The 22,904-nt window shown below is 40.3% G+C and overlaps 1 protein-coding gene across 3 annotated transcripts in view; it reads left to right on the forward strand.

Annotated features, from left to right (window-relative positions):
* The first annotated feature begins 1,507 nt into the window (after positions 1–1,507).
* The window catches only part of LOC119011233 (rho GTPase-activating protein 29-like), a 33,504-nt gene continuing 12,107 nt past the window's right edge, over positions 1,508–22,904 (forward strand). The window contains exons 1-7 of one of the 3 annotated variants that reach the window (XM_037084180.1): positions 1,508–1,699; positions 2,578–2,954; positions 17,035–17,178; positions 20,869–20,965; positions 21,138–21,210; positions 21,473–21,533; positions 22,111–22,260. In XM_037084180.1, coding sequence (XP_036940075.1) covers positions 2,669–2,954; positions 17,035–17,178; positions 20,869–20,965; positions 21,138–21,210; positions 21,473–21,533; positions 22,111–22,260 — 811 coding nt within the window. In that variant the 5' untranslated portion in view covers positions 1,508–1,699; positions 2,578–2,668. Of the gene's footprint in view, positions 1,700–2,577; positions 2,955–17,034; positions 17,179–19,611; positions 19,937–20,092; positions 20,370–20,868; positions 20,966–21,137; positions 21,211–21,472; positions 21,534–22,110; positions 22,261–22,904 lie in introns of those variants that run through there. The other 2 variants (XM_037084182.1, XM_037084181.1) reach the window with 2 other exon arrangements.

A 22,904-nucleotide genomic window follows, 5' to 3' on the forward strand; every position in this document is an offset into this window, starting at 1 on the left:
TGGGATTCTTTGCCTCTTCTTTTTTTCAGCTCACATCTCACACACGATACCAACTTAAACACAGGTCTCATTTGATAAATCCATAAAGTTGGTAGTTTGATGAAGCAATTGTTGATACAAAAAGCTGGTTAAATCCTAAATCATGTCATTAGAAAGACCGACAAGATTGTTTTTTTCTGTATCAGATGAACATCCCTAAACCATTTTCTGTTACATACTGTAAATGTTCTATGGTTACATATGTACACTAGATGGCAGCAGTGGTGTCACTCGTTTGGTTTGATTTATTATTTCATTTGTCTCAGACAATACCCCTGTCAGTTAGACAGAATAATGAGGGCTGAGCATTTATTTTCCCAGCCTGGACACAGACAAATCTAACAAAAATGTATTAAAATGTATTCAAGCTTTTTAAAAACTGTTTCATCCAAACAACATATTACATTGTCACTTATTCTTTCAGTCATGTGCTTGACCTTTCAAGATTCTCTCATCTTTTCTTTTCAGTTTTTCTTGTGGTTTGGCACTGATATGACGTCTAAAATTGTTAGAAATACTCAATGTCTATGCTTCAAAAACATCCTGATTTACCTATTCCAGAGCAGGAACTGAAAAAATGGCATGATTTAGCAATACCTTATTTTACAACACACATACGGTGTGGCATGATTTTTTTTTACAACAAATGTTACGGATGTAGGTATTTTACCTGTGAGCCACTGCTATTGTGTTGTTTAAAACGTCCATCCAGCAGTCCAAATGTTTGGTTACCATTCTGATTAAAAGAGCACACTCCAAATTTATGAAATGGCTTGTTTCCCCAAAAGTTAAGCAAACCAACTTTTTTAACTTCTTAAAAAATGGGTTGAATTTGAAGTGGAACCATGTACCTTCTGCAGTGAGAATAAGAACACCTTGGAACAAATGTTTTCTTATACCCTGTGTCCCTAAGATTTTGGACAGATACAATGAAAACAAAAAAAGAACTCTAGCAAGATTGCAAATAAATAAATACAAATAGGTGTGGATATTTTTTGTTATTTTGTTGTTTATATTCATTATGTATAAATCGCCCTTTTTTAAATTTTATTTTATTTTACCTTATCCTCATCTCATTTGATTATTGTTTACTAAGGTATGTTTTGTATGTTTTCAATGGTTCAGTGATAAAAAGCTACATATTGTAGGACATTCAGGGGTAATCGAACATTTCAGTTTCCATTAACATGGTACAATATTGTCACAGCTGGCATCTTAAGGGTTACAAGGTTTTCAGGCGAGGCAGGAAGTTAAAATGACAAAAGTAATTTCTTCGAAGTAAATCTGAAATGTGCTTGATAAAAATGAATCTCATTCTCTCGACAAATTCACGTAAAGCATCTTGAGTTCAAACGGTTAAACCTTAAACGTCCGACGACGTCTGAAGGCATCATAGGTTCCGTTCCGCTGGGTGCATCTGGCCAATCGGAGCGCGCCGGCGCCGTCATGTGACAAACCGACTAGTAAATTACGATTGACCTGAGAGCTGCTGATTGTGAGCTACGTTTGGATGTACAGTGACTCAAAGCGGACGAGTCGACTCTCTGCCGTTGCTGGAGTTTTGTTTGTCTAACGGAAATGCTCTTGGGTTTTTCCAGGTTACCTTGAGCAAAGTTTTGCTTGGATATCGTGGCCATTATGTCTGTAAACTGCCGAGCAGGTGAGTTTAAAGTAGGGTTTTTTGGTTTTGCCAGCAAAGCAGTTTGATGACCCGGGTCGACTTTTTTCCCCTATTTTACCGGCAGCAGCAGCAGCAGCAGCATCATTTTTCATCGTAAACTGCCCGGAAAAAAAGAAGTGTTGAAGCCGTGATGTTTTCCGTGTTGTTAGCGTTTTTGTTATCACCTCCCGTGTTTTTCTCTTAGAAAGTGTTTATATGAATATGTGGGAGTGCTTTTGTGTGTGTTGGCAGATGTCGTTATTTTACAAACAAGCTAGCGAACAGTTAACAGCGTTAACAACCATCGACGTTAACGTCAAAAATACACAGTAAAATCAATTGTGGCACAAAAAGTTAAACATTTCGAGATATTCAGTGACTTTTGTGGGTGACAAAAAAGGACCATGAAATACATGCTCGCTGTGAGCTCAAAGCATAGTGTTAAAAAAACAACAACCCATAGTTGTCGATGAAAATATCAAAAGACAGAAAAACATCTGTTGGGATATGGGTGCATATATGCATGTGCATGGACATGCATTAAAAGTCAAATTAAATGTGTCGCATTATTTTTAGGGACCAACAATATTGACAAAATAACAGTTCTTATATGTAACAGAATAACAATCACGTGAAACATTTAAATATCCCACCGTCCTTTACTAATTTTACACTATAATCGTGTGGAGTATATTTCCAGGACAACGTGATATACGGTTAATTTGACTTTAGAGTTTACACTTTGGATCCCAAGTGTTTGTTATACATGTGTAACAGGTCTTTAACAGTTAAGTTACAACGTTGAAGTAGATAAATGGGTTTGAAAAGGAGACCACACACCATCATCTTCACCCCTCTTTCTCCGTTTCTCCTTGCAGCCATCCAGGGAACAGGGCAGCTTAGTGAGTTCAGGGGCTAGCTGGCCTGCTGTACCCCCTGTAAAGGGTGGCAGCTGGAGTGGCTGCTGGGATGCTACGGAAAAGCAGCAGCAGTGGTGGCGGTGGGACCAAGCACACCCAGGGTCTACCACGACACATTTCCAAGCATCACACGGGATCTCTGTCGGCAGGATCAACCAAGACTTGGGATATGGGCCGAAGCTCCAGGAACTCCAATCCTCTAAGCAGCATGGGGCTGACATCTCATCTGGTGGGGGCACCGGGAGTGGACCCAGAGTATGTGATGCAGCTGGTGAACGATGTCCGGTGGTTCGCTGACGTGTTGCTCAGCCTCAAGGAGGCTTTCCAGTGTAATGGTGAGTTCAGGGGGCGCTGGAATGTGGAGGTGTTTGTGCAGGAGCTGTGGAGGTCAGCGGAGTGGAAGATCGTAAAATGACATAGTTGAAGAGAGAAAATCAATCTTCGGATACTTGTTTGGCGCAATCGGTGTTGTGTTCAGTGCAATCAGTGTGTCATATTCTGGTGGTGTCTGTCGCTTTCCAGGCGCCCACGTCTATGAAAGTTGTAATTTCTTAAACATACCCCAGATACTTTTGACAAACCCCTCTGTCTACAGAGAACATGTCTCTGTCTCCTCTCTGAAAGATTTCTTATTGTGTAATTGCAGATGATTTGACTAGAAAGGAGCCCTTGCTCTTTGGATTGAGTTACAGACGTTAAAACCTGATGTTTATCAGTGATGCTTTGCTATAGATAACTAAAGTTCTCAGCCAGCAAATTCCATTGTAGATACATTGGGATTGTTTGTCCATTTGTCCACAGGAATCGCAATTACTTACGTAAACACACCTACAACTCTTTGAATAGTGAGCACATTTCTTTGACTCATAGGTGGGACTGTATATCACACACTGTCCCTGTTCTGCTTTGACGCCTTCCGTGCCATCACCCAAGTGTTTGGGATTAAATGTCCGGGAGGCTCTGTGTGCTGTTTTAATGGTATGTTTAAATAACTAAAATCAAGAGTTAGCCATCAATAGACACCCAGAACCACCTGTGGAGTGTCAGTTTAAAGTGTGATAACAGCCTCACTGCTAACGCGTCGAGCACTTGCAGTGTTGTGTGTTAATAACTTCGCACACCCACACACCACTACACAAATACAAGCATGGCAGGCACAGGTTATGTACTGTCTTTCGGTTTTTCGCACTTGGTTTTGGTGTCTTTGCTCTTGTTTGCAGACACATACAAACTGTCAACCCACACAAACACCCATGTAGCGTTTTCAGTAGGCTTTACAGGAACACAGTAGCTTACTGTATGCTAAATATGCATTTAGTTTTTCATCAGTTTATTTGGTTTTTTTTTGTATTATTTGAACATCTGCTAGGGCGGCTGTAGCTCAGTGGGTAGAGCAGGTCGACTAGTGATCGGAAGGTCGCTGGTTCAAGTCCCGGCTCCGGGGAGTACCCTGCCCTCGCCCTGAGACAAGGCTGGGATTGGCTCCAGCAGCAACACCCCACGACCCCATGGAAAGGGATAAGCGGTTACGGATAATGACATGACATAAACATCTGCTTGACAAATTGTCAAAAAATATGAAAATTCAGGATCGCAAGTACCAAGAGCCCAAAGTAACATTAGGAAATTACTTGAAATTACTCGTCCAGTTTAACACACAAGGTCTCTACATTTTGTTGTATAATAGCAATATTCTGTCTTTCCTTTTTGAGCTCTTATTTTGCTTGTTTCACTGCATTTGTCTTTATGGAATCATTAATGTGAGGCTGCCACTTTTGCAACTACTACTACTCCTGCTGTTCGGCAAAAACACAGATTCCTACACACAAACTATCCCTCACGCATACTGGGGTCCAACTGCAGGTCTGGCAGTGGGAGTGAGTTGTTTAGCCATTCCTCTGGCTGGAGGAGTGAGGCCTCTGTGAGTGAGCCTTGGCTTGCATCATGCTGAGTGTTGCTCTGAGCCATCCCAAAAACATTTGGGATATTTGCCTCCCAGTGCACAACGGCTCTTATTCAGCAGGTGGGTATGAAATCATACCATATGACCCTATAATGTCATTCAGCTATTCCCCGTTTGGATTAGTGGTTTATTTTTGATTTTCTTTTCTCGGAGAAAGTGACACAAGTGGTATGGTGGAACAACTCATGCAAGATGCTCCTACTATAATGGGGTTCTCTGTCCAGTTGGAAGCAAACATTGAGTCATTTTTATTAATTATTGGTAACAGTGGCGGAAGATGGTCATGGTTAAAATTCTCTGAGCTTTAGAAATACACTGTCTGCCTATAGCAACAAACCCATATCAAGCAACAAAATTATTGCAAAGCTAGCAAGCATGGAAACGAGACATATGTCATCATTTAGATTAGGGATGCAGCAATATTTTTAGAATTGAGTATTCTACCTATTATCCATTCGATTAATTGAGTAATCTAATGAGAAATAATTTTGCAATGTTAAAAAACAATATTAAAATAATGTGTAAAGAGTATGACAGGCCTGTTAAATAGACTAAGTAAATGGCTTTTATTCCTGAAAAAACATACAGGTATTTATTCCAACTATTCCTAAAACTGGGAGTAAGGGTGTGTGTTTGTTTGTGTGTGCATGTGTGTGTGAGCGAGAGTGAGGGTGATGAGATGAATGTGTGTCTGTGGAGAGGAGTTATTTGGTGTAGGCTATTACTTTATTGCAATTTAACATGTATTAGTTTCCACATCTTGGAATGATATCTAGTCATACCAACATCAGGCTACAGCCTCTACAAATACCATACGTTCTAACTAGCGATGGTAGGCTACGTTAAATTAGCTAACATCAATGTTTACGTTACCTTGTGTCAGCGATGCTTGGTGAGCTGGTGGTAACCACTGGATGCTTTCAGTTCAGATGTTGAATCATTGTTGACATGCTGTTGTGGTTTGCCAGTTCTGCTTTGCAGTAAACACGTTGCACTTTGTTATCTTCTTTTTTAAGTGTGAAATGATCCCAAACTTTGGACATACTCTGTCTTTTACGGGCAGTTTCTTGGCTCACCGCCATCGCACCAACTCAGTTCTGAACGTAGTGGTGTGTGTCCACAATAACAGTCCTTGTGGAAAAATGATCCCTGAGCTAAGCAGGTCACATAACGTGGGTGATAGGAATGAAATGAATCCTCGAGGCAGAGATTTTGCCTCGACCGTTTTTTGTAATTGAATTATTCGAGTTACCCAAGTAATTGTTTCAGCTCTAATTTAGATACTAACAGTGTTGGAGTCCATGTACTGTACATCAGGAGATATCCTGCCAGTCGTCTCTCAAAGAAACTCATTGTCCACATTTAAATGTTTTCTTTTGTAAAGAGTTTTTATGACCTGCTTCACATAAAATCTATGTTACATGGGTCTTTATAACCATATCGAAAAATACTTCTATATTTATGGCTTAAATGTGTTTGTCATTAAGCTTTCTATAAGAAAAGTATATCTTTTTTTTTTTTGGTCTATGGTATTTGATGAATTTCTGCATAATAGTGATTTGATCATCTTAGCCTATTGCACTATTTCTAGATCTCGTTCATTATGTTTAAGTGCTGACATTCATAATTGTATTGGAGTAATGACTTTTTGTATAAGGAGGCAGGGAGGTCACACAGTCTAGAAAAAGGATCAGTCAATGGTCTGTTTTTTTCTGATTTAAATCAGGTTGTGTCTCTGTTTTAGTTAAAGCACATTTGATGAACATTAATTTATCTCTTCTGCCCTCTATGTTGGGAGTTTAAAGCAATATTTATTATGATACCTCAGTATTGGGGTCTTATCCATCACAGTCAACATATGCTTCCTATTTGTCCAATTATATTTAGGCAGAAAAATCAAATGTTTAGCAATCAGCTCTAATTTAGGAATTTTGTTTAATGTTCATGAATGAGCAGTATTTTTCACAGTATTTTTCAACTGTGTGATTTAAACTGTAGTGTTACTGTTGTGTGATTATCAGCATGCGTTAGCTTTTTCTTTGAAAAGATAAACAGCCTGATGGCAACAACAGGTCTCCATGTGGTGGAAGGTCATGGAGGAAGCGGGGAGGAGGTTAGCGAGGCACATGCCACCCCTCGTGTTATTCTTTTCATATTTCTGTCACTGGAGTACTGTGTGAAGCCGACACAATGCTTTTTTTTCTTTCTTCATGAAAGGCATGCGCCATGTTGTGAACTGGCAGGCTCGTATTGTCATCGCCGAGAGGCAGGTTTGATTCAGCTCCTTATGCAGAGAATGCTTTGTAGGTGTTTATTTTTACTCTCAGGGCACCCGCCAGTCATTAGCTGGGAGGTGTATGCACACAGCATGTTTAGTTGTCATAAACCCACATGGGAACTCCATCCGTGACCATAAGCTTTAGTCAACTCGACCCATGACACTCACACCTACAGCTTCACACCTATAGATTCCCCAGGGTCAGATTGTGGTGTAGATTTACACTTTCTCTCATAACTGGTCCCTTTGTCACAGCGCTTGCAAGAATTGTTGCCCAACAATAGTCAAGCTGTCAAAGAATGTAACCCTAGTAAGGAATGTGAGGCTGCATGAGTTTTCACTAAGTAGGTGACTGCTGTCCCCATCCCCAACTTTAACCTCTCACTGCTCTGTGTCAAATGCAGAATTGCATTTGATCATTTAACCTTAACGTCTGATTTGAAATGACCCAAAATTGTAAATAAGTTGCTTACCTGCCAGGTAGTCAAGCATAATTCATTATTGTTTTGAAAGGAAGTGGGAAACAGTCAGGGTTTTTCTTACCATTGTAAGGCATAGCTAAACACCCAAACCTTTAAGCAATTGACGTTTCCCAAATCTAATGGTTATAGTAGGCTTCCTAAGGAAGTTGGAGCTTTTCAGGTGTTGTTTATTTAATATCAGCTCTCTTTTTGTACACAGATATGGTGATAGTAATCGTCCAAAATTCTGTGAATTCCATTTTTTTAAATTAAAAAATGTATTAAGTTTTTCAGGGGAAGGAACCATCTTCCACAAACTTAAACAAAAAACGCTGAAAACAGCAGGACTGAAACCATTATTGCTCGGCTTGTTGTCACAAAATGAACCCTAAAAAATTTCCCGTTCCCATAAATGCCCACTTTTAAAGAACACAATCATATTATGCTCCAGTCTTCTGCTTCTGAATATTTATTTTGCTTTTAACTCAAGTTATACAAAGCCTGGCTTGAATTCCTTTGATTTTCAATGTTTAAAGAAATTTCATAGAAATGATACAACTTTTCTGGGCCAATAAAATTAAATGAATATGCAATATCAAAGTCAGGATTGTTTCTTAATTCTGAAATTTTTGTTTGAATCTGCATTTCCTTGCAGGACAGCTTGGTTAATGGTTTTAATCGGGATGAAAAGGACTCCTCCACACACAGCCGGGCTGCTGTCCCCCTCCCATCCCCCAACTCTCCTGCATACTCTGCATTCCTTTAGAACAAATGTTCACTTGTAGCTATAGGGCCTTCAGTAGACTAATGCTAGGTGTGAGGCAGATTGACTATGAAAGCTCTCCTCAAAATAACCCATGTTTGATTTGTGGTCATAAATAAAACACCAATGGTGTGTATGTGTGCTTACGAATCGTCTGAATAATTAGATCTTTCACAAACTATGAAGTCTGACTTTACAAATGCCACTGAAGCACAAACTCTGAACTTCATTTGAATCCCCAATGTGCCGAAACAAAACATTTCCTTCTTTATCAAGCCAAAAAAAGTTGAGGAATGTGTGTTGAGAAATGTGTGGTGGAAGTTATGGATAGGCCAACAATGTTGAACAGGATGAGGTTTTGGCTTTTAATGACTCTTGTTACAGCAACGGATAGTCCTCTGAATGATGTCTGAAATTCTTTTTCCTTGAAGGTTTCTCTGCTTCAGAGAGCTTGGGTGACTTATTTTAGCCTTTTAGCTTCAGGTGGAAGAGAGAAACGAAAGGTTTCACACCAGCCCTTTTAGACTTCAGGGTAGAACAAACATCTCACGCATATTTGAGAAGCATGAGGTTAAAGGCGCATTTATATTTACCACAGATAAACTCTGGAACATGTTACCTCCCACTATGCTGCAGAAAATATGTTTCACACTGCAAAGTGCTGCATGAGAAGAGGCATTCAATGTCTGTAATTGAGGAGAATCATGTCTTGCTGACTCACAGGTCTTTGTTTCATTATGAAAACTGGCTTTTTTTCAACTGTTAGTGTCATCAAGACACTCTGATAAGATCTGGCTGTCGTCCAGTTAAACATTGCATTGTTCTGTGTTTCTCAGTGCCAGTCTGTAATGCTGTTGTGATCAGGAAGAAAGACTTTTTTTAGAGCTGTATTTGATCAGATCCTCAGACAGCGACGTGTGTGTGTGTGTGTGTGTGTGTGTGTGTGTGTGTGTGTGTGTGTGTGTGTGTGTGAGAAAGGTTGTCTTTCGCAGTGACATGTTTACCTTTCTACTGAAAGTAGAAAGTCATTTAGTCATGGACTTGTTTTTCTTTATGACTAGAACTGTTAAGTTTTGTGCGGTCAATTAAAAACAAGTAAAATCTATGATTTTGAGGCTTATCAGAGAAAACGCTTACATTCTTTGTTGAACGAGGCCTAGTTTTTATGTGTTGACCGGTTTGAAACCCTGCCATTAAAGCTGCCACCGGTCTCTTATAAACCATATCCAGCAAAAGCCAGCTCACGTATCTCTGCTTCTCAGACAAGTGCCCCTGTGCCAACTGAAGTGGACACTTGTGGCTGGTGCCTTTAATCGCAAAAAAAAGCCAAATTCTAACACATAATGGTTTAATAGCCTGCTTCTCTTTGGAAGAAGAAAGGAGAGATTTGTTGGGCAGTAACTTTCCCCTGTGATGCTGAAGGATGTTTTTGTGCAAGCTTGTGGTTGGGGTGTGTTTCCTGGGGTGGGATTTATGGTTATGGGCTGTGGATGTTTGTGTAGGAGATTGGTCATGGCGAGGGGTGGATTGGCCGGTGGAGCTCCTGCTAGCAGGGGGACGTCACCGCTGGTGATTGGACAGACCTGCTGAAATTTACAGCTGTGGATCAGGCCTGCACAGAGAGGCAGCTTGTGAGGCTGGCTGTTGTTGGTGTTGTTAAGAGTACCAAAGAAACAGCTGATGTTGTGTTGCTCAGCTGAATTAGAAGACAAAACAAAATCACAATTCAGCCTGTTCCAGCAAATTCTTAGATCCCTTGTTTCAAATGTCTGAAAGAACAAGTCATTTCTTTTACCAACACAGTAGTTTCCAACACACTGATGTGACATTATTCATTTCCCTAGGTGGAAAGTCTCTCACAAAGCATTGTGCCACCAACTTCTCAAGGTGAAGCAATCCCTAGAGGACAATTTGTCATCTAGGAACTGGATGGAATAAAACTGGCTCCCAGTACAAGCCATTATTTGTTCCTGGTAGCATTGCAACATCACATTTAGAACTGAAGTGATTCATTGAATTATTTGAGTCAGTTTAAAGGCAAAATTGCCAAACATCATCTGCTGCCTGCTTCTGAAATTGGATGATGGTTTGCTGTTTCTCCTTTTTATATTTTGGGGTTACAGTTTGTTCTTGGGATTCTATAGACAATTTGATAAATTGTGAAATGTGTTTTTTTCCCCTCTAAAAAACTCACCAGAAAAGAGGAAACCAGTTACAATGTTCTAATTTATTTTTTATTGATAACTTTTGCTTTAGTCTCTCTATCAAAGTCTAGGAAGACTAATTAATGTTTGAGTGCTGCCTGAACGGAAAACGTATGAAATACTATTTCAGGATCCATGTCCTGAACTTCATATCGTCACACTGGAAAAGCGGTGCGTATTAGTGTCACCATCTGGGTGTCATGTTTCCATCATTGCCAGTGGAAGCTGGAGCTGAGTAGAGTCATTTGACCCTGGGATGAATGCTGATTGTAACCTTTCTTACTGAGGACAAATGCCAGATGTTGGAGGGTGTTAGTTAGACTAAAATGAAATTTAGAAGTTGATTTGTTTCTTAATGTCTAAAACTAATGCTATAAGCTTTAAGCTATGGCTTAATTGTGTTCAAGCGTTTATTTCCTGTTTCCCTTTTGAGCTTTGTCTCACCTCCATGTTTACCTTACATGCAGTGTGTTAATTTAAGAACGCAGTCTGGTTGTGCACCTGCCATCCTGAAGTGTTAAAGAAGCCTGAGTGTGAGGCCCAGACCTCACAGAGTGCAGCACACTAATAGGGCAGGTAGCTGTTTATGGAGTGCCTGCTGTTTACTGTCTGTGTGATGTCTGAGGCCCGCTCTGTCTCCAAACAAGGCATGGGAAAGACGGAGAGGCACCAAGCAATGCTGCGTTTGTTTGGACAGTAGGGGAAATTAGTGTTTGGATATGGAATCCTGACCAAACAATTCCACCTGTCGCAGATCAGGTTGCAGGCAGCTCAGCAATGCGAGTGGAGTCTGATACTGTGAGTATTTCATGGTTTTTGGCCTTTTGGTTTGTGATCAAAGAGACTTGGGGACACTCTTTGTCCAGGTTTATCTGTGGGAAGGACAAAAAGGGGCTGCTTCCGCTTGGATGAGAGCATTTAGGTGATGACTTAGTCATCACAGAGAGTCACCATCCTGGAATGAGATAGACGGATACACATCTAAAAGCAAACCTGAAAATCGTCTGCTGCTGCGGGTGTAAATCCACCACCCTTCCTCCTTCAGGACAAGAGGAGAAGGAGGGATGCTGATGGAGAAACATGGCCTCCCTGGCCTTTCAGTAAAGCCCTGCGGCTGTTTCCCAAGCAGCACTGTGTCACCAAAGCTGTCGAGGCTTGTTTTATGTCGAGCAGATCGCGTGTCCAGACAGGCCAGTTGATTGCCTGTTGTTATCAGTGGGGGAAGCAGAGGCTGTAACCTCTGTCAGGCCACCTGAAGATTTGGATTAGATAGGTCAGTCTCTGCACCAGACACACAATGAGCTTTGTTAGACACAATGGGACCCCCACACACAACAATATATGAAGAGACAGAAATTTAAAAAGCAAATGTTTGAGCCACTATATAGGGTTAAAGTTGAGTAACTACTTAAACCTGCTTGACAGTGATACTCCAGACACAATACCAGTATTTAGCAATATTTTGCCAAAAGTTTTTGCAACATGCTCAGCATGCAGATTGACAGCAAAGAAGTGCATTATTCTGGATGAATGCATTAAGAAGTTTCTGTTGGCATCCCTTCAGTGAAAACTGGGGGATAGATATCGATGGATTTGGATAAACTGCAAAACCATTGCTGTTATTTAAAGAGCATAAGCAATTCGTTCATTCACACTTAATGTTATGGTTATAACAATTCGTTGATTATTTGATTCGTTTTTTAGTTATTTGATTAATTACAAACTATTTTAAACATTGATTGGTCTTTTGAGTCATTTTTTAAGAAAATATGTCCAAATTCTCTGATCTCAGCTCCTTAGATGTGAATATTTTCTGTTTTTTTTTACTCCTCCATGACAGTAAACGTAATGTCTTTGGGTTGTGGACAAAACAAGACGTTTGAGGATGTCGTCTTATGGCTTTGGGTAAAACTGATCGAAATATTAAGCATTTTATGATATGGATATGATATGGACCAAACAACTTGTCAGGTAATAAGAAAATAATCCACAGATATGTTTTTAGTTGCAGTTCTAGTTTACTTAAAAATGCCACACATGGGGGCATGCAGGTCCACATTTTGAGTTTTGTTTGCAGAACTTTTTTTTGTGAATTTTAGGCTTTTTCTGTCAATCTGTTGACATACTGAGCAGTAGAAAAATGTATGATCATTTAACAAATGATACATTGGAAGCACATGTTGTCAGAGATGTTTCAACCTTAGAGATGCTATTATAAGTGTTATGGTCATTTTGTACTTACGTCATAACTCTAATGAAAATGTTGAGTGAAAGTAAATGTAGAATCCTTTAAACTCCCAGACAGGTGACTTTTTCGCAAAGTAGATTTATAGAATGTTCTGTACAGTTCGAGCCAAATCCACTTAACCATAATTGTATCTTTTAAAGCTCAGCTGTCTGGAGTTGTGTATCAAAAAAGAGTCTAGAAGCATGTACAGTGCATGCGATGGAGTGAAACATCTCAAGTCAAACTCTGATGTAGAGCTTAAAAATTGTTACTGAGCTGACTGAGAAAAAACACATGAAAAGTGAATGACACTATTGTAATCATTGTTAAATTTCAAAGCCAAATGTAGAATATTTGATGGCCCTGGGGTCTTAGATATGCTAATTTCCTTGTTTTACATAATTTATCTTTGGAACCTTGGCCAGATTTTCAGTGTGGTTTTTGTGTTAAGAGAAAAATGAATTCTGTTTTGAAATCGAAAAAGGTAATTTTGTGTATACTGTGTATTATGACATAGCAGTCTCAAGGTTTCAAACTACTTCAACCTGCCTTGAAACAAGAAGGGGATCTTGAGCTTGTAGGAAATAAATGAAGCAGACCAAGCGTGAAGCATGGCTGGGCCACCAGCATATCCTACCAATGTAAAGAATTGGCAACCTTGAGCTGCGTTGGCGTTTGCAGGGGGTCCTGCCTTAAACAATATGGCCCAGCTCTTTGCCTCAGCTCTGTTATCTTTACCAAAACAATGGCATGGCCCCCCACAATCAGCCGCAGATTTCCAGTGCGCTTTTTGATGCCATTGTTGTGACAAAACCACTCACCACCGATTTTTACCAGCTTTCTCTCAGCTGTCTCACGCTGCAATGAGCACAGATCCGCTCACACAATTCAAAGGGCAACAATGGTAGTGATCAGTATGAGCTGTCACACAAAATTTGACCTTGTTTTGAGAACTTTATTCTCATTTCTGATGGAACAGAATTCTTTTGTTTACATTTTTTAATCTGGACTTTTAAGATGAGGAATTAATAATGATCTAAGTAGCCTAATTACGCACAGACTGTACTGACATAACCGTGTATATTGTGGAGGTTAAGACATGTTCACACACTTGAATTTGACAAAAAAAAGGTTATATACATTATGTTTTTTGTCATTTTTTAATTAGAGTTGGATCAATTAGTTGTTAACTAGAGAAGACAATCGTTTTTTTGCAGCCGTTAGTTTTAAACTATTGTGAAATGATTTGAATATAAAACACTTTTTATGATGATTTTTGGACAGTTCTAGTGGCATTTATTTGGCCTTAGACCTTGATCTTAGTCTTTGATTAAAATTCAGTACTTTAAGTAAAATTTTTGTCAGGAAATATAGCCAGAATTTGGACAGCCTCTTTCCCCCTGTGACTTTGAGATCTGGTGGAAAATGTTGTTAGAGTAGATGCATGATGGGTTGTGCTTTTTAACCCCCAATACCAATCCAATGGAAAATACCCTGATTGGCTGGCGTTCCAGTCTAATAGATTGGCTCAGGACATCCTTCTGTCTTTGTTGCCACAACATCACAGCTTTTGTTATTTCCTTACAATTTGTACTCCTTTCTCTTATCTGCTGAACAGATTAGTCTAATTAAATTCTGTTCTTTTGAGAGGAAAGGGAAGTGTGTGATCCTAACCAGCATTATTGCAGTGATCAATGTCATGTGAAGTGGAAATTCTCAGGTGTGGACCTTTTTTGGACTTGTTCTCATGTGCTAATGGTCTAACCACATATGTCTTTGATAAGAAAATCCTCAGATACCATTGAGCTGGCCAAAAATCCCCCTGATGACCACAACTGAGAGGGATGGTTAAAAGGCAGGGAAGGGTTTTTAATGAAGGCCTATTGTCAGTGTTGACAGGGAGGGGGGCCTTTTAAGTGTGTGTTGCAGAGTCAGGGACCTCTCGCCTTGGGGCAGGTGAGCAGGTTAGTCTCCCTCCTCGATAGGATACTTTTTCTCCAATCCTGAGTGGTGGTAGCTACAGACAGGGAATGGTTAGCCTCTAATCAACAAGATGGTCCTTGAATTTCTGGACATTTGGAGAGTGTCTCTTCAAGTCTTCCATTGTGTTTAGTTCCCAAGTTATTCTTTGTCAAAATCCTTTCTTGTCCAATGTCTGCATTAATGTCCATCTCTCTGGTCATTCTGTGAAATACTGTCACAGATGGTCAGGGCTTATGTCTCACTCAAGGATTATGCCCCCTCTACCATTTTTTACAGCAGCCTATTGAATTAGTGTGTGTGTGTGTGTGTTTGAGTCAGAGAGGAGTCAATTGGTATCACACACAGACTCACACAGGCACTTATTTTCTTAGCCTCTGTAATTTCTTTGAACGTTCCAATAAATTCAGTCTCTCATCTCACCCTACTGCCTGGTGGGGTAGGCCTTGATGAAAAACAGATGACTCTACTGTTTCCAGCCGGTGTCCCTGCTTCTTCCAAAACAGTGAGTTAGACATGAACTCACCTAATGTCTGGTGCCAACTTGAACAGCCTCCTCTGATTAGCCTGCAACAGAGTGGGACACAGGCTCCTTCCTCTCCTGTTGTCTGGATAGACATTCATCTTGCTTTTCCTTTCAGTGTTTATTTTGCCCCACAAGCTTAATTGTCTCTAAGACACATTTATTTTAAGTGCTGTAGGAAAGTTGTAGAGCAAATAATACATGGAATTTACAAAGTTTTGAAGTGTAGCTTTCTTTTCCTTGGCAAAATAGATACAGAGAGAAGCCCTTTACACCCTTCACTGCTTTGCCTGGCTCTAGTGACAGGGAATGCCGTTCATAGCAGAGTGACTGATGTGATATGACTGGTAAAAAAATGGGAGAGATGCAATCTGAATGCATTTTGTACATTCTTTTTCTCCTCAAGTATCATCTTTTGAAACCTCACCCTTAACAGAGAGACGAAAGATCATCTCAGCATTTCTTTTTGCTTGCACAATAACTGCCACTGAAATTGAATTTCTTCAAACTTATGTAGTACGAGTGCCCTTTTAATGGTGCTCTGTTAACAAATCTTATCATACACAAACAGAGACTCTGTGCTACAGTTGTATTTATCGAGTTCTGAAGAAGTACAAAGTTGAATAGATAAATTTGACATTTAGCTGTCATTCCTAACTGTACCAGAATTCAAAGGTGGCTGTTACACAGATAAAATCTGTGGCTTTATTGTTAACAGGGACATTTGATTGACACCACCTCACTTGTGACCACAGAAGCACAAAAAGCACGTCATCATCTCTATATTCGTCATCTTCACCTGTCTGGGAATGTTACAACTGTGACTGAGACAGTGTGACCTGTTTATATAGATACTTGTCTCTTCCGGTGCACGTAATGTCACTGCACGCCTGGAGGAAACAGAGAACAGGTTTCATCACAGCAGTTTTGTGCAACAACAACTTAGTCACTGTCACTCAACCACAGCTGTCTTACACTTTTCATCTGAGCGCCAATCGTGCATGTGTGTAAAATAGAACATGCACTGTATTATTTTGCCCTAAGGGGATTTGTCTGGATTAGACAGAAGATGACGGTTGAATTCCATAGTTTCAAAATGACAAAGTGCTTGCCAAATGATGTGTGTGGCAAACACAAAAGGAATGCCAAGAATGTATTTATCACTGGCTTACCTGTGACTCAAAGAGGTGCTTCATACCTGGCATTGTCATGCGTCTCCACATGCGTCTCGAGCGATTGGATCTCATTTCCTGGCTCTACATGCAAATAAACATGTACATCTTCATGTTTTTAAAGACCAGATACATTATTGTTTGGAAAAACTGGCACATTTTTTACACATTTTTACTCTATTTGTAAAGTTGGACAAGTTGTTGTGTCATTAAAGTTGGTGGTCTTGCTTCATAGATAAGGATCAAATTAGTTTAAACAGTTTATTCAAAAAGCTACTAAATGTTTGCATGGAGTCATCAAATTTCTAGAAAACATGACAGATTAAGAATTTACCGGAACTGTTTTGGTAAAGTTAATTTAGTTTGGGCTCACTCAGCAACTCTCACAATTTCTGATGAAATGAGTTGAAACAAAAATGTGACGCTTACCTAAATGCGGAATTTGGATACAGTTAACCAAATAGAAATCGGAGTGTGTTTCACCTACTTCATGAGGACATAATTTTTGTGTAGGCAGACCTTATATGTGGCCCAGGACACATTTGCGTACAACTCTCTAAAGAATGTGGCCACATGCTTCCTAGACCATCTCTGTATGTGGTCTGAATGATCAGATCTCAATCTGAATCTCAGTGGATCTTGGATTCCTTTGTACTTGATGCTCCACCTCTGATTGGATCACACAAAAATGGGGTGTGATAGTACTGACTTTGACTAATGAAGATAACATTTTGTGCAAACTGTTCATTGTAGTTTGGTTTTGGAATTAATAAAGCTTTTGTTAATCTAGTCAGGGTCTTTCTACTTACATGACCTAACCTACTTGTGCCTCTTCTTTTTCCAGAGAATCTGGAAGAGCTTCAGGAGGTGGTACAGGAACGTTTGGCAGAGTTACTCCGCGTCCTCAAGGCTGTCATCGGCAAACACCAGACCCTCAACTCGGTGGACATCCTGGGAGCAGCTGGAACGGTCATTGCCAAGGTCAAAGGTCAGTAATTACTAACTAGCATGCATGGACACATACAGACGCACAAGTAATAACACACAGGTGGCCAGATGATGCTCAGATATCTTGTTGCATCACAGGTTCAAGCAAGGGGTCTGCATCAGTCTTAAAACCAGTGTGGGAAATACCCTGCAGAAATGTTTTACAGATCTGTGCTTGGTTAGAGTTGGCTTGGAGATTTGTTTTAAAAAGGTCACAGTATGAGGAGTTATTATTCCATCAGCAAGAGATCCATTTCCCGTCTACTTAATGAATACAAACAAAAGGATTCTCAGCTCATGAGTTCAGCCTGCTAGAAACGTGATCCACTGCAAGGGTATTTCTTCACTTGACTTGCACACAAGAATCTGTACGGAGGAGACTACGTGGCTGTAATTTGCATTCCATATTTCAGCGACTGCGGAGGCCCCTTGACAGGCTGCTTGTCAGTCAGGCACGTCCACGTTTCTTCATTCTTTTCTGTATGTCGTGAGGTGTGTGGTTGTCTGACAGCTCATCTGCCCTATCTCAAAACCTGAGTTGTGACCTACTCCTTAAGAATGCTTCAGAATACACTCGTGCATCTGCAGTCCACTGAGTGGTGCTTTGACAATGTTTAGAATGCAAACAGGAAACAAAAGTGATCCAGTATTAGATCAGACAGAGGAATTATTGGCATTGTTGAGACTTAAATGATGGAACAGACTGTGACTTCAGTGATAATGGAAAAATTACACCATGACTAATGACTGAAGGCTGCTGTCATTTATAAACATTTATAAAGGACAGTTTCAAAGACAACCAGTAAAACATTTATGATAGTAAATGGGTTTCCTGAATTTCATAAAAAGTATTAAAAAATCAAGGTTTTGATGCACCAATTTAGTTTTTCAGTTTCACATTCACTCAGTTACCCCTATTTTTTCAGTTACCCCTATCTTAGCACAAATAGAAAATATTCCAATGAGTGTGTGAAAAAGTCAAATTGGTTCTCTCAACCATTCAGTCAAGCTATTACAACCCAAAAAAGCGTCCCAACTCTCTTGAATCAAGGTTGTACGTTCATTTGTGGGTAAGATGACATTTTCTCTTTGAGAGAATAATTTGATCAAGGTACTTACTATCATCTTATATTCTAAAAATGCACAAAAATATGCTCAAACACCTTAACTCCAACAGAATGGTGGTGCTACTGTACAGTACGGCAGTGCAGCATGCCATTATTCCTATTTCATATAAATAACCTAGTCAATAACTCAGGCAGTAAATGCAGTAATTGAATCTTGGAAATTTTCCTCTCCACAAGGGGGTGCCTTACATTGCTGCACACTGTGGCTGGACTGTCCCTAATGGCCAGTAGGTAACACAATACTGAGACAGTCAGGGAGCCAGAGGAGGACTGAAAAGAAGAGGCTGAAAGAGGAATGAATCAGTGAGACGCCAGAGATCAGGACTCAAAGGTCTGGATGATAACAGGTCTTGTGCGCCTCAGTGTCTTCAGAGTGTGTCGTCTCCTCATCCTTGTTGCCCTTTGATGTTTGGTCATGACACCTGGGGCATCTGGACACCTGCCAGAATTTACTGGAAAAAGAAACCCCCCTCTCCCCCTCTCCAAACACATGGTTGTCTAACCAGTTTCAAATGCCATTTACATGCAGATGTTATCCGCAAACTATTCTCTTGCTATCGTTTTTGTCTGAGACTGTAGGCAAGTTTTAATAAGCCTGAAAATGTTAAGAGACGTGTTCAGCTCCACTCAGTCGTATAATTCCAAGAGTTTCATACTAGACAGAGAGGCCTATTGTTTTATCGTCTGTACATTTTCGCTGTTTGTGTGTCATCAAAGATATGATCTTCACACAGACTCTCATTGGTTCAAAACCAGACCCAGACAGTGTGTTCAGAGTGTTCATTTTCGCCTCCTCCTACTGAAAAACTGCAGGGCACTGCAATAAAAGTGTCAACTTCCACAACTTATTGAAATTCTTTCCCTGCTCTCTGTCGCCCTTTGTCAGGGGAAGATGCTGGCAGTTGACAGAGTGTGTTTGTTTAATGCAATCAATCTTGTATGTGCATGTCAAAGGTATGTATCTGTCCCTATGTAGAAATTAAAGTTGTAGATTTATTTGATTAATTTAAGGAAAGTTGTTTACACTCTTTTCTGCATTTAAACACAATTGTACTTTTCATTGGCCTCATGAGTGACCCGTCATGCCAAAGAAAATCAATGTGAGTTCAATAGTACTCACTAAAGGCATTTTTTAGGGGCTAATTGTCCCAGTTACGGCTCAAGCGTGAGAAAACAATGGCCCCTGTACTTGAATGATGCAGTTTCCATATTTCAATCGTGGCAAGGGGGGCAGAGCTCTGGAATCATTGTTATGAGACCCACAGGATGTCCTGAGGAAGAAGTCAGCGCGGAGTTGTACGCTAGCATTCAGGGCCAGGGAGGTGCACTGCAGGGAGGCTTTAAGAGCTCAGTCTCTACTCTTAGTGTCCTCGAGAGTCTCCCTGGAACGTGGGGTTGCCTCCCCAACCCAGGATGCCATGACCCTGCTGTGCTTCGTCTTAGGTTGGGACTTTACAATTACCCAACCGCCACTGACATGGATCGAATTTGCTCTCGTGAAGAGAAAATGGAAGCACAAAAGTTAGAAAGCAGTTTGGGAACTGGAGCTGTCTAGGGCTGTTTTTTCCCCCAGCACCTGAGGTTTTGTGGTCCAAGTTACCAGACAATGATGCCAGGTTTCACAGAGAAAAGGTAAGTGTTGTCAAGGTTGTCTGTAGTGTTACATGTCACAGAACTCAAGCTGTGTGAGTGTTTCCTGTTGCGGGCAGACAGGAAGTACTCAGCTTAGTCGGATTTCACTGCCTGTTTCTTAGGTTCCTCCACTTGCTTTCTGCAAATGCCTTCTTGCTGAGTAAACCGTTTCCTGACATCTCGTTCTCGAAGATTAATCAAGCGTCGTTTGCTCTGCTGCTCTAAAGTCGGTGGACAGCTTGATGGAAATACATCTAAAAGCAATGTCTTCGATTGATTACCTCTTCTGAGCATGATTAACATGGACGATGGCATGTGGAATTATAACACAGTGGAACAAAGGAGGGAAAATCTGGGATTGTTTCTGAATATTCCTTGAACTTCTATCCTTGAAGATCCTTGAAGCTGTTCAGAAGAAGACTTTTTTGATTTGGTAGGTAGACAGGGACTGCACATGGCATTGGCTCAGACAGGCTTAAACAGTTTTGTTTTTTAATCTGTTTGCAAAGCCTTTTCTTTGAAATGTTTGACCCTGTTTAACCACCCAGGAGGTTGACTTTCATTCTCTCATCGAAGAGAATGTAAACACTTACCTGAAACTACTTTAGCACTTTAAGAAATGATAAATAACTCCTCACAAAATCAAAATGGTGAACTGTGGTTGTTACTACTTGTGGTTGCAGAGGGAAAACAGATTTTTTAAATTTCGTACATTTACTTGGCATTTGATACATAGTTGTTGCTTTTAGAAATGAATATAGCTGTTTCTTTTGACTTGCATGTTATTTATTTGATCCATTGTCTATGTATGTTTATGATTTTTATGTTTAAGAACCCATGGCCCGGCCACAAACTGGCCTTGTCGACTGAGTATAGATAAGCGGGTTTGTAACATTTTGGCTGACATTCTTGTATTTTATCACTCTCCACAGGCGTTAACTTCAGGGAAGTGAACCCAGAAAGCACAAAAGCTATATTTGGCGAGATACACGCATCCATTGACACTTTGGCATTCACATTCGGCAATGTGTGAGTACAATGCTTGTATACCTTTTCAACACCACAAGATTTAATATTACTTTTTGGTGTGACAGCCAGGAAAAGCGGTCTGACTCGCCCAATCTTTAAAACCTTGAGTTAATCCTTTTGCCCTCTGCGTGTCTGTTTTTTTGACATATGCATCTTCACATCTACCCCTCAGAGTTTCTGACTTCCTTATGGGAGATGTGGACAGCGGCTCAGGGTTGGGGATCCCCCAGACCAGAAGAAGCAGGGTGAGACACCATCTTTCTTTTCCCAGCTTTTGAGCCAGCAATTTTTTTTATTGTTGTTGTTTTCAAAGCTTTGTTCAATTATGTCAGTTTTCAAAAGGCTGCACTCAAAGCAGCAATTTTACCACGCCTCCATTTAAAAAAGCCTCAAAGACTTGCTTTCTGTACTTAATTTGGGTGCTGAAAACCCAGCTGCTTCTGATGTCTAACTTTGATTGTATGTCTGCTATTTAACCCCTTATGATTGGAAATGTCTCTTTCACAGTCTTTTGACAATCTCTCTGTGGATCCTGAGGGATATGTTTCAGAGAAAAGTGACCTTGTGGGTAAGTTTCATTCACATTCTTTAATTTAGCTCTTAGTAGTGCATGTGTGAAATAGATTAATTCTGATATGTAATAGCTATTAATGGCTGCTTTACAAAGCATTAAATGGTGCCGTTGTAGCCCGGGGCACCTTGGAGTGTCAGCCTGTGAGTTAGCTGAGTGATCAAGGCTTTGGACTCTTGAATGCCTGAGGTAGACCCGCCTTAAACCTCTGCTTCCTCCCCTGTTATTTCTGCTTCTTTTTTCATACTAGCTGCTCGTTTTGCCCTCGCCTTCCACATGTCTGACATTCCTTGCCTGTTTAGGAGTAGTTCCATGTGGGATGGGAAACACATGGGGTTTGTGTTAAATCCGATGGCAGGCGGTTGGGAGAGGTGTATCATAGTGTAACCAGTAGAAAGAAAATAATGCTGTTGGACTACTTTAAAAGATGCCCAGCACTTTCATATCCTCCCACACTCCCAGCTTTGACCTCAGTATGCTTTCTCATTTACCTCCCACACACACCTGTTGGGATGGTAGAACTGAGAGACACTTACTTTGTTTGATGTGTAAGACTCCACTGCTGATTCTTCAGGCCCAGAGTTGCAGTTATCACGGGAGGAAGAAGTTGACCTGACCCTTCAAAAGAATGACAGCGGGGTGGAGTCTGCCCTACTCTACGCCAAGGCCTGGTCCAAGTATATTAAAGACCTTCTGGCTTGGATGGAGAAACGACTGGCTATGGGTAAGAAAAGGGTATCACTTGACAGTGCACTGGGCACATTAAGATAATAAACTTCATATTATGTGAAAGCATGTGTTGATTGATAACATCTGAACTGGAATTCTGTCTTAGAAATGGCCTCATTTTATGTTGCAATGTAGTTGAAACAGTACTTCCTAGATACCCATAAATTGTGTTTGACACATCTATTTGCAAATATGACCCCTGAGTGATTATAAGCCTTTTGATTTAGAGGTGGCAGAACAGTTTGTGTTGACTTTAAAGCCATTTAGTCATGGTAATAAGGCAGTCAATAAGGCAAGAAGCAGTAAGGGCCTCACTACCCTATAACCTAAGGCAAATTTCAGTAAATGGCGGAGTCATTTATTTCAGCAATACCAAATACCAGTTACGTTCAAGAATATCAAAATAGTATGAGAATAGGCCATTGCAAAACATCTGGAATAAAAATCTGCCTGTGCTTATTCACTGTATGATAGAATCTATGTATGCTTATGCTTGACTTTATTAACAAGCAAACTCTCTCACAAATAGGCTTTTAGAAGGCTACAAGTGAATTGTGATCCCATAGGTCCTGCTGTTATGTATATATTGATTTTGCAGTCTGAGCAGAAAACATTTGCCTGCTAGCCTCACTGTTTGTT

Source organism: Acanthopagrus latus, chromosome 21, assembly GCF_904848185.1.
Source record: "Acanthopagrus latus isolate v.2019 chromosome 21, fAcaLat1.1, whole genome shotgun sequence".
NCBI classification, from domain to species: Eukaryota; Metazoa; Chordata; class Actinopteri; order Spariformes; family Sparidae; genus Acanthopagrus; species Acanthopagrus latus.